Below are 17,643 nucleotides of genomic sequence, written 5' to 3' on the forward strand. Positions count from 1 at the left end.
AGCAATTTCATAATAACATACACATCAAACAATTTCAAAAAATAAAATGAAATAATTTCACTTATTCTAACTACATCGTAACTTAGTATATCTATGTAACTATTCATACAAAATACATTATTCCGTAATAATGTATCATCAAACGATTTCATAAAATAAAATGAAATGAATTGTAAGAACAAACATCCTGAACCAATTGTGTAATCATTCATCACCTTTCATCCTGCTAGATCATAAAACTTAGTATATCTATGTAACTATTCATAGAAAACTCTAAGGATAAAGATAATTTCACAAATTAACTTATTAGAACCTTTTTGTAGCACATGCAAATGAAGTAGTAGTTACCTTATAGTAGATATTATAAATATCATTCACATAATTAATTACCAGTTCTTGAACATTAAAAGTTATGCATTAAATAAGTAAAGCTATTTAATTATACATTAAATTATACCTTATAACAGTTCCAAAATTTTCTTCACCATGCTATATCAATCGGTTTTGTCATGGTATGAATAGGAAATTGAAGTAAAAAAAAAGGTTCTTCTTTGCTCTTGGTTGCAATAACTACCGAGATTATGATGGAAAACTAACTTCGCCCATTTGTTTTGGTTGTTTCAAATTGTGGAACAACAAGTCAAACTTGACCAATGATTTTATGATATAATTTTATAATTTTCTTCTACTAATATTAAGGTCCAAATTAAAGTAAACATGTTTCGATCTTTATATGCTCAAAATATTACATAATAAAAAAAAACAATCAAATTGTTCATATTGTCAGTTTACTAAAAGTTATTTGAATTTTTAGATTAGGAACTTATATGTCATTCATATATTTTCTTCATCATCTTGAAGGTCGTATATTATTCTGGATATTCGTTTCATGTATAATCTAGTATACCTCATATTGTAAGAATTAGAAGGTTCTATCATTTCCAATAATTCATTTTGATACACTTGTATTCTTCCAAAAATAAAGGATATTTAATATATAATCTAAATTTATTTAGTAAAACATTTTGTTCACAGTTATGCTAAAATAGTTAGTTATTTTTTAATTATACTTCTAAAATAATAAAAGCATGAATTTGATGAGAGAAACAAAGAGAAAGAAACCTATGAATTGCATTGGGAGCAGCACAATCCTGACGCTGCTCTGGTTTCTGTTCTTCTTTTCTTCGTCCTCGAAAACACAACCGACAACCTCGTCCTCAAAATTAATTGAAATTCAAAATTGCTAAAATTAAGAAACAAAAAGTCACGTGTATTCCACGCCGCCACCAATAACTTTCTGCTCTCTCCTCTCCCACCGTCGTCATCGCAAAAACACCAACCCGTTCCCTTTTCCGAACCGGAATGGAGGTTGGGGTCTCCGATCCGAACCCGAACCCGGTTCGGGTGAAGCGGAAAACCCTTGAGGCCATGCTGGAACAGTGTCAGAGAGCCCTTGAACTCATCAATGCTTCCGATGGACAACACCAAGAGCAAGAAGAGGAAGAAGAAGAAGAAGACTCTGATGAATCACAACCTTCCACCTCCCCCGATCCAGAAACCGATCAGGCAATTACTCTCTCTTTTTTCTCTTTCAACTTAAATACTTCAAATCTCTATACGTTAGGGTAAGCGTTTTGGGATTTTCTATGTTATTTGTTCGCATTGTGCGTTTCGAGTGAAGAAAACTTGCCTTTTTATGTATGATTTATGTGATGAACAAACAAAAGGCTTGTCTCGTGTTAGAGGAAAAATGAGGGCTTCTTTGATGAACGGATTACTTCGAATTTTTGAAGTGAGAAAGCTTCTTTTTCTATTCTTTTTTTTTTTTGTAAAACTTAGATGCACTTTAGATACCTTTTATGCAGCTTTCTTATCAAGATTGAAGATTTACCCTAATAATCAGCGTAATAAAAGTTTGCATTGAAGGTGGACATTGGTCAATAGGCGAAATTCCAATTCTGGTTGAAGAACAGTATAAAACGACTGTCTAATACCGTGTTTTGGTTACCGTTTTAAAGGCAACAAATATGTTCGATGGTACTTTCCAGCGCTAAAACGATTAGCAAGATAAGTGTTGGATCGAAGCTGATGTGGGGTTAATCCAAATACACAATTGTCCCGTTTTTTTTGTGCTAATCCAAACAACCATTTACAACAAAGGTGTTTTTGTGTCTGTTTTGACGCTAGTCTTTTTGTGTGGAACAAGTACTTCTTCTAGATGTAATTGTTGTTAGTGCTGTGTTGTAAATTGTAGTTGATGCAATGTGTATTATGGATATGCTTGATGATTTTTGTAAGAAGGATATTTGATATTTTGTTGAGATTTAACTTGATAGCTGGGAATGTTGTGTGTTCCATGCAGTTGTGTGACCTAATCAAATCTAGAGTTGAGTGCCCTGACTTCCTTGAAAAGTTGGAGTATGCACAAGCATCAGTTTCTCTCAGTGTAGCTGGTAACAACTCGTGCAAATGTTCTTTTTTGGTTTGGGTCTTTACTTTTAGAATGCTAATGCAAAAAGCTTGGATTTTGACAGAAGAAGGTAGTTCTTGGGATCTTGTTAGCGAAAATGATCTTTGGGAAGGTGAAGATGCTAACTCTAACTCAGACCAAGAAGATTATGTCCTTGTTAAACAAGAAGATATAGTGGAAGGAATAGCATGTTTCATGGCTGCATATTTGTTGTCCCTCAAGCAAACCAAGGTTTGTTATCAGTGTAGTCTTTTGTTATCTCAGACTCTCTACCGTACCCATCAATTTACTCTTAATTGTGTCACTCTTCTGCTATAATGTGAAATACGTGAAAGTCTAAATCTGTTGACTTAAAAGCACCTTCTGAGTTCTGGTATGCCTATGTAACGGACACTGCATATGCTTCTCAGTTAGGATGCAAATTCCACAAACGGAAAAAAGGACTTGTATGTTACCTGAAAGGTTATGGGGATTGTTCCTTAACCATTTGTAAAGTTCTCTTGTATGTTTACAGCAATGCTGTTTAAGCGAACATGACTATTTGGTGCATTAAAATGTTTTTCTTTCCATGGTTTATAGTGAACTTTAAGTTTCTGATGCTTATAGAAAGTTAGAAGATGTCCAATTTATATCTGGCAATGTTTGAATATCAGAAAATAGTGTGCAAAATGAGTATTGCATTAATAACTACCTCCAAATATATTGTTTTCCTTTTGTCTCAGGCTTTGATGTTCAATATCTGTTCTTTTTATGTAAATATTTTTGTTCAAAACTATTACATTGAGCACTATGGTATGATAAATTTCAACCTATTTCTTTTTGTCCCCGTATTTTACAATTTGGTAGGATTTATGATTTACAGTTCAAAATTTAGTTCGCTGATTTATAATTTAAATTGCAATTTGAGCACTGCAATAGTTTATACTTTATTATATTCTCTCTGATTGAGTGTCTTGCTTTTTTGCAGGATTTAACCCCAAATCAACTCCAGGATGGTGAGTTTGGTTGCTTTCTCCATAATATATGTGGTCTTATTTCTTGTTTTGTCCACAACTCCGTACGTTTGAGTGGAAAATGGGGAAGAAAGTAGAAGCATCTCCTTGGCTACCTTACTCGTTCTAAGATAAAGTTTTGTACTCTACTTTAGCCAAGTATTACCTAGATAAAAGAATCGGAAGGAATTTATCATTTATGACTTTTTTGGCGTGTTTTTATAGCTCTTAGCAAGACATTTTCTGTGCAAAAGAAAAAGGGAAAGCTTCGAAAGGCATGGGATGGGAGCAAAGTTGTTTATAATGTTGCATCATGGGGAGCTACAGCCATTGGGTAAGTGGCTTTACCAAACACCCCTGCTCTTCTCAGTAAATATGTTAAGGAACTGATTAATGTCCAACCTAGTTAATGCTAAATTGCATGATCATGTACCATATTTATCTATGCAGTTGGTTACTTCCTGTTAGTATAACTTTAATGATATCTTATGTTGGACACTGATTCGAGTTTAAAATGTTGTCAATTTGTTTTTATATTTAGCAAAGTGCAGAAAAATTAGTGTGATTCTTTTACCCTCTTTTCAGATCATTGTTTCAATTTTATTGATTCCTTTCACTTTTTCTCGTGACAGGATATATCAAAATCCTGTTATTGCAAGGATTGCAACTAAAGCATTCTGGACTTCTTGCCAAGTTATATCAAAGCTACTCTGATCAGCCGATGTAGCTTGAAGAAAAGTTGAACTGTAGTAAATTGACTGTTGTGTATTTGCTTGTGCCGCAATTAAGATTGGTTTTCCAAACTCCCTCTGCACCTAGTTTCAATTGATCTTTATGTAGTTTGATCATGTAAATATCTTTATTCAAATGTCCCAAGTGCTATTCAAATTCTTATTCACAACTTGGCCCTGAAACATGAAACATGTCATTGCTTTCTCCAGCTGTACCTAACTCAGATTCCGGCCACAATTCAATTTAAGTTTGATTGAAATAATAAAGATATTGAATTCCTTTTAAGTAGAAAGTCGTTCATTTTTTAATTTGGTACGATATGTTGATAATTAAAAATTTATTTATGGTTAATTAAATTTAAATGATGTTTAACAAGAACATATAATGAAAATGAACCCCACCAAACCAGCTCTGACTTTCACCTCTACTCATCAACCATCATAAAACCATTTAAAAAGACTATGGATACTAAAAAAAATAAAAGAGCAGAAAAAGGGTATGAAAATTAATGCAAACCCGAGGCTGTTCCGTAGAGAGAATACGTAAATACAGGCCTTGAATCAAATTTAAGAGAACAAATTACCAAAACGAAAATTAAGATATCAAAGCAAACCCCCTAGATTTACAGCTCTTTCTATAAGAATAAAATGCCACAAAGTAAAAACAAAATGGTGACATCAAATGTCAAGGTTCCTGTCACAGTAGCATGTTCCTTTAAAAACTTCTACAACATCATTCCTTGGAATTAGAGTTATCAATGAGCAGGAACTAAACCATGTGATTACTTAAAAAAAAGCATCAAATAACCAAAGGTGATAATCAGTTGATAGGATTTGCTGATTTGAACGAGCTCGATATTAATCAGACCTCCTAATAATCAAAAGTTACCTTTGTAATGCCAGGAATTTTGAAACTACCAAAAACAGTGACTCAGTTAGAGTTTAATAGGCATACACTGTTAATGTTTAAAGTTTTACACTGCTAATCAATCAGAAATTATCCCATAATATGTTCTAAAAATTTTAAAACTCAACACTTTTATCATAATCAATTAACCAACAGTGGAGGAACTTTTAATCTGTAGTGCATATATTTAGTTATAAACAGAATATTAGCGATGTCACTGCTAGTTATATAGAATGTTAAAAACTAATAAATTTATATATTATTCCTACTACTGCTACCAAGTAGTACAATGAGTAATTTACTGTATATATACCATGTATAGAAAAAATCACTATTCCTCATTGAAAAGCACATTGATCTTTCTGAGAGCAGTTGAGTTGCTTGCTCCTACTACAAAATTGGTGACCCCTTTTCTTCTTAGCCCCATGTATGCCTCACTTCATATTTACATGTAGAATTGGCCTAATAGTAAAATGTGTTGTCCTTGTGATTGGGAGCATCCTTGCATAGCATGGAACGAACTTCCATGATGGATCTGGGTGGCTCCAGGTCTTTCTCATGCAAAGCATTTCCTAGAAATTGCTGTATGTGTGAAGCAAACGTATCATCCAGAATCTGCACAATATTACTTCAGGTCACAAATCATAACCCAAAGTACGCAGCATATAGAAACAATACAAGAAAGGGATGCCTTTCTGGCACTTTCACTATAAAGCAATCAATCTAGACCAATGTTCTTTGAGACCTTTAAAGCTATACTACAGAAACACTGTCAAGCAATTAAGTAGCTACTCACAGATACAGCGACCCTTGAGCCTTTGTACCACGATCTATTCTCTTTTCTGTTCTCCAAGAAACTTAAAATTTCCTGTTAAATCATAAATATAGCGAAATATGATGCAATTAATATTTGTCTGAAATATAAAAGATGCTCAAAGGCAAGGCAACAGAATCCAGATGAAAGTGAACTGACCTGTCCCATACGATCCCAAAAACCTCTACAGATGGCAATGAAAACATGAGTCTCAAAGACACTATGAAGGTGACTTATGGTACTAGCCAACTGATCTTTCAACGGCTGCATTCTACTTCTTAAATCAGACTCCACCACAGTTTCCTTTGATTCTTGGAGAATCTTTTTTAATTTTGTGGTATTCTGTAACTTTGTCTGAAACGCCATAAAGGATGCTAATATTATGAAATGTTCTTTATATGAAGAAATAAGTAACTTCACAGGCAAGATAATCAAGTTTGCTATTTATAAATATCTGCTCAGTATTTACTCCATTGTAAAACCAAAAAATGAGTTTTAGGAAATTTGTAATTAATTGATATGTGCCTAAATATCGTGACTGAAGTAATGCTCTACCTACACAAGTCAAATATTATGATAACACCATAAATTTTCTTTCAAAAGACTAACATTTTCCGCTAGTTTCTCCACAATAGCTTGCACGTAGTTCCTGAACTTTGCTCTCAGCATCACTGTCACCTCACTAAGTCGCTCACCAGGTGTTGTATTTCCAACATTTGGCAAGCAAGAACCCCATGTCTTGAACTGGGATTCAACCCTGGGACGCAGGATGTCAAGCATTCTCTTCAAGGAATTCAAAAGAACTCCAAGCTGGAAAAAGTAAGAAAATTTTAAATAAAGTATCGAAGACACGAAAAACAGTTTTTCAGAAATTCAACTCACCTCATCAGGAACCACATAGGCACAAGTAGTTCGTTTGGCAAGCTTCTGGACATATTTAAGACCGAATTTCTTAGGAGCCATGCTTTCTTTGAGAGGAGATAATACATCTGCATATTGTTTGTCTAAAGCTTCCACAATGGCCTTCTCAATATCAGCTACGGCCTGTTGCCAATTTTTGTTTTCAAAAAATTAATCAAACTGTCTTCAAACTTTTGGCCATCAAATACAATAACAGACTTCGGGCCAAGGAGTAAAAACTCCTGTTCTAAAGTGGCCTTTTTAACATAGGAAATAATTGAAAGAAGAAAAAAATCTCAAGGATAGGTATTTGTTTGTGGAAGAGATGAAAAGTGAAATGGATAGTATCAGAAGTTCAGGGGTAAAAAGGGGAAAGAAATAACAAGAATTGGCATACATACATTCTCTAGAACCAAGGTATATTCTGGCCATCGGCAAATTATGACCTCATAGTCTGTCAATGTCTCCTTCAGCCGCTCATACATGTCATCAACAAAGGGAGTAGTAGAATGTTGTGTTCTAACTCCAGACCATTTCACCTGCAACAGGAATGCAGTTAGATTATATACCACGTTGTCACAACAATTTACTGCAGAAGAGATATAGTGGTTAAGGTAAAATTCATTTTAGGGATTATAATTAAGTCCTGAAGACAATCAAAAGATTACTTGAGACCTAGTTCACCTAAAGGGAGTATCTTCCTGAAGACACAAAATGAAATATGACAATATTAATGCTATATCTTAAATGTTAAGTACCTTATCTAATTTGCATGACTCCAGCAGAGATAGACGTTTATCTTGTATCCAAACAAGAATATACAAATGGAATAGCTCTTTTGCGTCTACTCCACCTTTGATGGGACTAAGGAAATAAAACAAGTTAGATCTGTGTAGTAGAAGGGATTCATTCTTTGACTAAAAAGCCAGGGCATACTTAATCTCTCCAACTAAAGCGTAGCAACACTTACCCAATACTCCAGTTTACAAGGTCTCTCTGAAAATCTGATGTTGCAATAACAAGTTCTGCAACTGGCGATGATGGCCCTGATGGTGGACAAGATATAAGGAATGCACGTAATCTATTGCAAAGTTCTGTGCTGTATATGGAAGCAGAAAGATTTGGCAGGTCCACAAAGCTGTGAAAATATTGAACCAGCTGCATTAGAACCTTTAACAAACAATAGCAATATGATAGACTAACACAATACTTTAAAACTAAGGAAGATGAAATTTGAAATGGATCTAATAATGTGATTGAATTCAATGCCTGAGTCAAGCTCAAAACAAAAGTAATCATTGTACAAGAAAGGGATGTTGTAATATGAGAATACAGACTCAAGATAACAGTTGCAGTTAAAGACACAAAATGCAACATTTTCGTTTACTATATGTAAATTACATGTTCGTTTCATAGTTTGGCTGAAACTTATTCAATTACTATAAAAGCTTTAATACCAGGTCTAATTTTTTGGAACTTAAAATGCACAGCCTTTAATCCTGATAAGAATGAAGAAAAAATATCATGGTTAAAAATGGGAACAATAAAATCAATTAGTCCCACCAATTGTTTTGCTGAGGACTTTTGTACAACTCATTGGACTTGGTAAAGAGTAATAATATACTGCTTTACAGTACCCAATACTGATATATTATCATTCTATAAGCTAATAATACTAATTAATAGCAATTGCATTATAAATTTCCGTTAAGCCTGAAATAGTAGACATCCCACTGTGTAACCATCAATTAAATAGAAGAACAGAAAGTCTATCTACATACAGCTGCGTTTCAAGATTAGAAGAGATGCACATAACACAGCACATATTTGCATGTAAGCACAATTAAAGATGAGATATGATACACATAACGTATATCAAAGTTCTAGAAAAATAAAACGCAAACAAAATGGAGTCCTTCAAACAAATAATACCTAGGAAGTATATTTTGATTATGAATCTGGATATCCGTATAAATCTCATTTCTAAGATTTATACATAGGGTTTTCATCTTTTGGTAAGCAGTAGACATAGCTATGCCATCCATCGAACTGCTTTCATTATTTTGGGCAATATATTCATCCGTTTCACTCAGGTGCCTCTTGGACCTCTTTTTTGCGGCAACCTAGCAACATATTAATTTGTCAATTAAATTGCAACGTCACGAGTATACAATTGACAATTGTTGTCATAAAGTATCAATTTTCTCTAACCTGGAAATAATGACAAAATGCAGTTTGAGCCTCAGGAGATAAGATATCATGAAGAAGCTTATAAAGTTTAACAGCAGGTTCCAATGCAGGCGCTGCATGGCCAGTTGCTGGTCTGAAAACCTCTATGATGCCCGAGAAAGAAGATTCATCCAGTGATTTGTAATTTTCAAAAACAAGAGTTAGTATATGTTCAATTTGATCCCTGGTCTCTCCTAGTATTCGGTTCTGGAGATGAACAAAAATCACACCATGTTAGACAACACAAAAAATCAATGAATTTGATAGTAAACAAATGCTAACAAAAAAATCAGTTCAGGTATATTGACTACATCTAAAACATTGAAGTGGCTAGTTGAAGTTATATGACAAGAATAATAATTAAATGTCAAAGATACCTCCTGGTGACTCAAAGAAGTCTTGCCATTGCCCTTCATGATAACAGGTGCTAGTAGATTACAAACCAAGTTGAGGCAGTCTGCTGTAGGTGTCGCCACATCCATGACATAAGATAGATATCTATTTAAACAGAATGTTGTGAACACCTTATTATAATAAAATGAAAAAAAAAAAGTGTGAAACTACATATTAAAGAAATCAAATAATTTATGGGAATTGCAGATCAACTTTACATTACCTCAACTTAGTATATATCTCAGATACTCCATAATAGGATGCAAACTCAGTCAAAAGCCATTTCCATGGACCATGCAACATTAGGTTCCTCTGCTGAAAGCCCTGAATTTTCATTGCAACTTCCATAACTAAGTCATAGGCAACTGTCTCTGCTACAGAACCATACTGGGATTACAGAAGACAATAAAATGTTAACACGTGAGGCACATTATATTAGAATGCTCAAGAAAATATAAGAACAAATAATTAAGCATGACTACTCCAACATAAAGCACACAACATTTTTATTCCTTTCTGTCAGAATAATTATATCATAGGTTCTTTCTCATTTCTGTGCATACAACAAAAGAAAGGGGGTTGGCAGAGTGGAGCATCTTCCTGTGAATTGAAAATATTGGCCCCCAACGATGTTTGAGAAATGTTTGCAGTTTTCATTGTTTTCAGGGACCAGCATTCGTATACAGTACATTCAGAAAAAAAAAAAAAAGTATGCCTAATAGCTACATATCATGGCAGACATACAAATAATGCGGCATTCTTGTAATTTGAAGACAGAAAAAGTTTCTTGAGCTAAACAGACCTATAATCTGCATCTGACCAAAATCATGCAAATGATGTGTCAGACAAATGAATTTAAATACAGTTTAACATAAAAAACAAAATACATAATCAAATTGTGCTGTATTTTTGCAACCAAAAAACAAATTCAGTTATATACATCATATCATGGATTGCGAAAGTAACTTCTAATATTTGTGCAGTAAGCCCTGGGAATTAGCACCAAATATGATTATCTTTTCTATTTCAAATCATTTTTCAGTTCCAAGAATCCTGGCTCTTTTATGCTGCCATGATAGCTTGACCATGATTTAAGAAAGAACAGATTACAGGATTTGAAGCTCTCTCTGCTATAGCTTTATGTCCAAAAACAAACTGATTGTTGTTCACAGTAACTAACCTTAAGATGACTATTATCATCTGCACTGGTTGAGTAATTTATATAAAGTTGTAACTTGCCCACAAGCTCATGGTCAGGTTCCCGATAAATAGGCCACCAGCGTAATTTGTCAGCCTGTTTCAGTTGAACATAAATTTCATCACATCATTACCACTCAAGACAGGCAATAATAACACCCAGAGACAAACAGCATTTTATATTACCGGGTCATCAGCTATAGTAGCCACTTGGACAAGAACACGACCAAATTGCTTTCCCTTGGAATCTTGAACTTCAACAAGTAAATCATCTCCAAGGCTATCTGGAAAACTGTACAAGTATTCAGAAAATTATTCAAGAGGTAACAATCATAAAAATTGAAAAGACACAGACAAACAAGAAAACTTACAACATATGGACTTCACTAGATCCCGGCTGCAACCTTACTGCATCATCTTCAACTATGCTTTTCAGCCTTAAGATACATGAGTATGTCTCTGATCACATGGACAGGTAGAAAAATAAATAACATAAAACAAGCCCAGTGAAATCCAAATTAGTGAAATGAGAATCAAGTAGGTACAATTAGAACTGAAACATCATGAAACACAGACTAAAGTAATCAAGCATGTAAGGAAGTATAAAAGTTCACAAAAAGATCCATAAATTCAAAAATAACTGATTATATTAAAATAAAATGGAATACTTCTTTTGACTCGGCTGTAACAGGAGTCCATCAAAGGACTATCTTATAACTACAGAGAAGGTTAGTTCAAGCCAGGGAGTATACCTGATAGCTACACTACAGCACAATAATTTTTTCCCTGGTAATAATAATATAACATAGAGAGAGTGGAGGCTTCCTAGTTATAGATTTAGGGAGAGACACAAGAGTCGATGAGACCACACAAACCGCAGCAGGAATTGGACAACTTTTATGTAGTCTCTATTCAATCCTATTCCTACCTTTATGTCAACCACTATAGCTACAATGCAATTTTAATGGTGTCAAGCTACTAATGATTGAACTGTAACACATGACAATGAGTTTGTTAAACTACAATCAAATGACTATATGCAATCCTTTCATAAAAACCATCACAACTATAATAAAAATATTAATCAAGGCAAATTAAATTCAGTAACATTGCAAATGTTTTAAGTGCTATCACATTTAAATAATTGCATAGTGTTAGATATATATATATATATTAGATTATTTGATATCTTAGATATATTATCTTTATCTATCTTTAGTTACTTTGTTATTATTCTTTATTTGTATTTTGGACTTAATCCATATTTCTTTTATTATAAATACAACACCCTATGTGTATTTTTTACACAAAGGAAATTAATCTCATACATAGTTTTTCACTATATTCAATATGATATCAGTGGTGGTAGTGGTGGACAAGGCACAACTAGAGAACCACAAATAAAAGGAATATTGACTGAATTAGAAGGAGACATTATCAGAAGAAGAATGACCTTTAAGGTAAAAGAAAAAAAGACTCATTGAAGATGACATCTGTAGAAACAAAATGACAGTTAAGAGAAGGAGAAAAACACTTGTCCTTTTTGTGATCTAGTAAATCCTAAAAAAACACATTTGTGGGATTGAGGAGATAACTATTCAAGACCATGCCTAAAATTATGAATAAAACATGAAGACCCAAAAACTTTTAGACATAAGGGATAAAGAAGTTCATGAGAAAATAAAATAGAATGAGGTATTTTATTATCTAAAACTAAAAAGGGCATGTGATTAATGAGATAACATGTAGTAAGAATAGCATCACCCTAAAAATATTGAGAAATCTCACCATGAATTAAAAGAGTGCAAGTTGTTTCAATAAGATGTCTATTTTTGCACTCAGCCGCCCCATTTTATTGAGGTGTATAAGAACATGAAATTTGATGAATTCAAAATCTATTGACACACCCATGGATCCTAATACTAAACTTCTACCAAATGAGAGGGAGCCTAAGTCAAATCCTAGGTAGTATAAAAGACTAATTGAAAAATTGAATTATCTTACAATCACTCGTCCTGACATTTCCTTTGTAGTCAATGTGGTCAGCCAATTTCTTAATTCCCTATGTGATGATCACTCGAATGCAATCATTTGTATATTAAAGTGCATTAAAGGAGCTCCTAGAAAAGGGTTGTTATATGATCCAATAACCGTACAAGAGTTGTTTGTTATTCAAATGTTGATTGGACAAGATTTCTTTTTGATAGAAGGTCTACATCCAGATATTGTATCTCCATTGGTGGCAACTTGATCTCTTGGAAAAACAAGAAACAAAGTGTTGTGACAAGATCTAGTGTAGAAGCAGAATATAGAGCAATGGTCTCAGCTACTTATGAGCTTGTTTGACTTAAGCAATTGCTCAAAAAGTTACAATTTGGAGACATCACTCAAATGACACTTATATGTAACAATCAGGCTACTCTTCATATTAGTTTTAATCTTGTCTTTCATGAGAGAACCAAAAACATTGAGATTGACTATCATCTCATTTGAGGGAAGATTGTATCTAGAGACATCAAGACTGAGTTTGTTAACTCAAACTATCAATTAGCATATATTTTCACTAAGTTTTTACGGGACCAAGAAGTGATTATATTTTTATCAAGCTTGGTACATACAATTTGTATGCACCCATTTGAAGAGAATGTTAAATATATTAAATTATTAGATATTTGAGATAGATATCTTATTTTTATATTTTATCATTAGTTACTCTGTTATAATTCTTTATTTGTATTTTGGACTTAGTCCATATTTCCTTTATTATAAATATAGTACTCTATGTGTATTTTCGGAGATTAATCTCATACATAGTTTTTCACTATATTCAATACATAGAAACAAAAAAACAATTCCATGCACACACACATCATAATATTGAACACTTGACAGTACTATTACACAATTCCAAGGATTAAGGAGTACACACAACAACACTAGAAGCAAAATCTGTTAGTTTCACAGAAAGCCAAAACTCAATTAGACCAAATTCCTTCTTAGAGAGTTAAACAAGTCTGATATTTTGGCCATAATAGAAATATTGAGAAGGAATTTTTTTCAGACAGTTTTCTCCATAATACATAGAAATAATGAATAATTATAATGCATTTTGCTTCACTACATACCTTGCACAACTTCATATGATGATGAATTATTCCTTAGAGTTGTTACGCCAACCTTCAGGAGTCCAGATACCTGCTGTATGTAGCGGGTACTAGCATGCACATATGCCAGGCTTTGTCGAGCCAAGGAACCATTTGCAGGCACACGTGGAACAAATCGAATTCTTCTGAGAGCTTGAAATCCAGCAGACAGTGATGATTGCAAATTGGAGAAATGGTGTCGCACAGAGTCCATTTTAATTTTGTTTGTCATTAATGATGACATGCTACAGCCATTAGGAGGGTCCAAGCCCATTTTGACTTTACGAACTGCACAAAGTGAAGAATGTCTAAACAAGGATGCACTTGGGATGATAAGTTAAATAATTTTATTAGTAAAAAAGGTAACATGAGAATGTACCTTGCACCTTCATCTTGCCAATAAGTTTTTTGGGTTTTGGAGCAATACCCTCACTGGAAGGCTCTGCATTGCTCTTCACCATTAGTTCATCTTCTGATTGTAATAGTATCTGCCGTAATCTACATATACCAAAAAAGGAATCCAATAAGAACAGAGGAACCAAAATAATAGTCAAGGATCCACAATTAAAAAAAAAATTCTTAAATAGAGGCATGTGAATGGTTAAATATATATCACACTCACATCATAGGAGACCAAGTGCCAACAGAAGTAGTAGAAAGCTTCGGAAAAGAAAGGTGTCCACAAAATTTTCATTGACCTTGGTTCATAAAATAAAGTTTTATTTAATGACAAGACAGACACTGTCCCCTGTTGTCTCCCTACTTATTCCTGAGAATCATGCAAGTAAAATGTTTACTTATTTCATGGTTGCAGAAAAATAATGTTTTTCTTTTCCAATGTTTTGGCCAGAGTCAGCATGACATAATAAACACCTGTGTTAGATTCTCCACAAGACACTATACACTGTAACATGTAGAGTTAGCACCATTTGTTTATACTCATGGATAATACACAACAGAGAAAGGCTTATTTATGGTTTTTATAGACTTACAAAAAGAATAAGACCAAGTTCCAAGAGAAGTTGTTCACATGATTTTCATTGACCTTGGTTCATAAAATAAAGTTTTACTTAATGACAAGACAATGTCCCCTGTTGTCTCCCTATTTATTCCTGAACCACCATCTGAATGGAATCATGCAAGTAAAATGTTTACTTATTTCATGATAGCAGCAAAATAATGTTTTCTTTTTCAATGTTTTGGCCAGAGTCAGCATGACATAATAAACACCTGTGTTAGATTCCCCACAAGATACTATACACCTGTAATATGTAGAGTTAGCACCATTTGTTTATACTCATGGACAATACACAACAGGAAACAGCAAGAGTATCTTTACCAGAACTAAATACAGCAAGACTAGAGGAAGGAGAGGGAAGAAGAGGGCAAAAGAGGGAAAAAGAGAAGTGTAGGAAGAACCTTAACTTACCCAAATGAATCCCTAAGTAGAGCACATTCATTTTCCAAAAACATAGGAGCTTCCATGCACTGCATTGCCCAAGCATGAAGGCAAAGGCGCACACAGGCATCATATGCAATCACTCCATGCCATGGCCCAAGAGCACTGAAATGAATTTACACAGAAATTAGCCACAGCCAAGGAGAAAATATTGAGCACAATCAAAGAGGCGTGAAATACCTTGCATGAAATGTTGGAAGGCGGGGTGGGTGTGAATTTGTAGATGTAGCAGCCTCTGAACCAGTAGCAGTTCTGTACATATAGAACAGATTAAATAATATTGGATAGCTACACATGCACATAAAGTGTTCAGCTAGGAAGTCATGTATTTTTGAGAGGTTAAAAACTCAAATGTCTTGCTAACCTAACAAATTGGTCAGCGCTCCCACTTTCAACATGGTTTTCTATCTTATCCCCTGAAACAGGTTTCAAAGTACTTGATTCAGCTTTGTTTGGAGAAATATGAGCTCTGGAAGTGGGGATTTCCTTGCGTGTTTGTCTGATATCTTGAGTAGAACCAGAAAATGGGGGTGCACTGGGAATGTCATCATCTTCATCATCAGATATTCTTCCATGCTGGGAATTTTGTAACACAATTCAAGAAATTAGACTAATTTCAGCCATACATTTGTAGACTAGTGGGTTTAAGTCCTAAATCAAAGATGAGAAAATATATAAGGAAATAATAGAGACAAAGAAGAGGCACATTGCCAATACAACAACAGTGATTAACGCAGCATCTGCCTTCTCGAATTTAAATAACAGTATAAAAAGCCTGTTGTTCTATAAACAATGCTTTTTGTCACCATCTGATGTTTCAAAAAATCAATTCATATTAGCAGTTATACCAAGAAAATTTTCAGTATTACTGGATACTGTAGGCCACATTACAGCTATGCACTTCAATAGTTTATACCGTATCCACCATTCCATACCTTCTCGGCAGCACTTTTCACATTCATCCTTGAAGGCACACTAGAAGTATACCCTTCAGACAAATAAGTTCTACTTCTTGGCAGAGCTCCATTGATACTTCCTCCTACCTGCGTGGTAGAGAATTCAGAGCTAGCTGCAGAATCCGATGAATCATCCTCTGTGAAGCCACTCTGCCGCACATTAGCAGCCCCCCTCATCACCGGATCCCTCACAGTGCCAGGTCTACCAACCAGTGTTTCCCTGGAAGAACTGACCTCTGAGTATGTATAATCACTCCCATATCGAGCCCCCCTTTGATTGAAGTTTCCAAACCTCCTTGCAGCACCATTGGGAATTCTTCTATCTTGTGGTGATGAATCCAATGAGTATCTGCCACCATAAACTTCTTCCTCCGATTCAATGCTGTCATCATTATCGGAATTTGAAGCACTATCTCCAGTCTCACCTGGCACAACTGTAGATACAGGAATTGCATTAGCAGGAAGATGCCCACTCCTGAATTTTGCTGGGGGTGGTAGCCCAAACCCTCTACCAGCACCACTCTTCATCCCACTGATGGGATCATTGCGTGATCTCAATGCATTGTTTGAGATTGGATCTTCCTTCTAAACACCCACCAAACAAAAACAAAAAAATCAGAATTTTCACATACACTAATGTAGTGGTAAGAGTGTTCCAGAACACCAACACAAAAATTAAAAAAAAAAATACATAACTTTACAAACCCTACCCAAATTAAGAAAACCGCATGTGAGTTATACCCTCAAATAATAAAACTCTAAGAACTAACAGTCAAAAGGATCGAGTGATGGTTACCTCTCGGACCCATCGAAGTGCATTTCTGTCAAGACCTTCAGTGAACATCTTAACCTAACCGCCAAATCTAAAATAGAAACCCCTTGAAGGGAATGTACTTCCAAAAGAATGGCCTAACACAAAACAGTGAAGCTTCTGATTAAACAAAACAAAGGGTGCTACAACAAAATCATGCAGATACTACGGCATTCTGACAAGTAAGAACACACAGATTAGAAGGGTTTGAGTGGAGAGAAGAGGGTACCAACAGGAAAAGGAAAATAAATAAAGCCTCAAGGAGAGACTGGAATCAGTTTAGATAGAGAGAGAGAGAGAGTAGAAATAGAACTATAAAGGTAATGGGAGTGCGAGATTTGAAGCAGAAAAAAAGAAAAGGGTTTGCTTACTCAAAAAGCTTCCTTTAATTTGGTTTCTCTCTCACTCACAAACTCAGACTGAAAAAAGGAAAGACCCACAAAACTCAAAACCTCTGCGGCTTGTCTCTTTCTTTGGGTGTCTCTGCACTGCACTGGTGCTATTCTTCAATGATCTCTCCATAACACCCAATTATGACCGTTTATATTATTAAAGAAAATATGTGATATATTTTAAAAAAATATTCTGTATCTATAACATTCATACAACATTTTATTTATCTTCTAGGAAACGTCATGTAT

At 34.5% G+C, this 17,643-nt stretch overlaps 2 protein-coding genes across 2 annotated transcripts; one reads left to right on the forward strand and one right to left on the reverse strand.

Annotated features, from left to right (window-relative positions):
- The first annotated feature begins 1,110 nt into the window (after positions 1 to 1,110).
- LOC124841605 (uncharacterized) lies at positions 1,111 to 4,486 on the forward strand. The gene is made up of 6 exons (XM_047317904.2): positions 1,111 to 1,566; positions 2,363 to 2,453; positions 2,535 to 2,701; positions 3,438 to 3,465; positions 3,688 to 3,796; positions 4,095 to 4,486. The coding sequence occupies exons 1-6, from the start codon at positions 1,363 to 1,365 to the stop codon at positions 4,174 to 4,176; spliced, it is 681 nt and encodes a 226-aa protein (XP_047173860.1). The 5' UTR covers positions 1,111 to 1,362; the 3' UTR covers positions 4,177 to 4,486.
- Positions 4,487 to 5,260: 774 nt separating this feature from the next.
- LOC124841603 (pesticidal crystal cry8Ba protein) lies at positions 5,261 to 17,351 on the reverse strand. The gene is made up of 22 exons (XM_047317903.2): positions 16,988 to 17,351; positions 16,171 to 16,776; positions 15,600 to 15,811; positions 15,416 to 15,487; positions 15,206 to 15,340; positions 14,156 to 14,274; positions 13,759 to 14,064; positions 11,005 to 11,092; positions 10,820 to 10,925; positions 10,617 to 10,730; positions 9,660 to 9,823; positions 9,421 to 9,541; positions 9,026 to 9,250; positions 8,747 to 8,937; positions 7,785 to 7,952; positions 7,573 to 7,678; positions 7,216 to 7,353; positions 6,797 to 6,958; positions 6,524 to 6,724; positions 6,074 to 6,268; positions 5,897 to 5,968; positions 5,261 to 5,715 (listed from the first exon to the last, which is right to left on the reverse strand). The coding sequence occupies exons 1-22, from the start codon at positions 17,033 to 17,035 to the stop codon at positions 5,563 to 5,565; spliced, it is 3,702 nt and encodes a 1,233-aa protein (XP_047173859.2). The 5' UTR covers positions 17,036 to 17,351; the 3' UTR covers positions 5,261 to 5,562.
- Between the last annotated feature and the right edge of the window lie 292 nt (positions 17,352 to 17,643).

Source organism: Vigna umbellata, chromosome 1 (genome assembly GCF_029865625.1).
Source record: "Vigna umbellata cultivar VRB3 chromosome 1, Vumbellata_1.0, whole genome shotgun sequence".
Taxonomy (NCBI): domain Eukaryota; kingdom Viridiplantae; phylum Streptophyta; class Magnoliopsida; order Fabales; family Fabaceae; genus Vigna; species Vigna umbellata.

Coding starts and splice junctions, on each gene's coding strand:
- LOC124841605 (XM_047317904.2), top strand. CDS start 1,363: ATGGAGGTTGGGGTCTCCGATCCGAACCCGAACCCGGTTCGGGTGAAG. Junction 2,702..3,437: donor TGTCCCTCAAGCAAACCAAG/GTTTGTTATCAG, acceptor GCTTTTTTGCAG/GATTTAACCCCAAATCAACT. Junction 3,797..4,094: donor TGGGGAGCTACAGCCATTGG/GTAAGTGGCTTT, acceptor TTCTCGTGACAG/GATATATCAAAATCCTGTTA.
- LOC124841603 (XM_047317903.2), bottom strand. CDS start 17,035: ATGTTCACTGAAGGTCTTGACAGAAATGCACTTCGATGGGTCCGAGAG. Junction 15,341..15,415: donor CTTCCAACATTTCATGCAAG/GTATTTCACGCC, acceptor AATTCATTTCAG/TGCTCTTGGGCCATGGCATG. Junction 14,065..14,155: donor TGGCAAGATGAAGGTGCAAG/GTACATTCTCAT, acceptor CACTTTGTGCAG/TTCGTAAAGTCAAAATGGGC.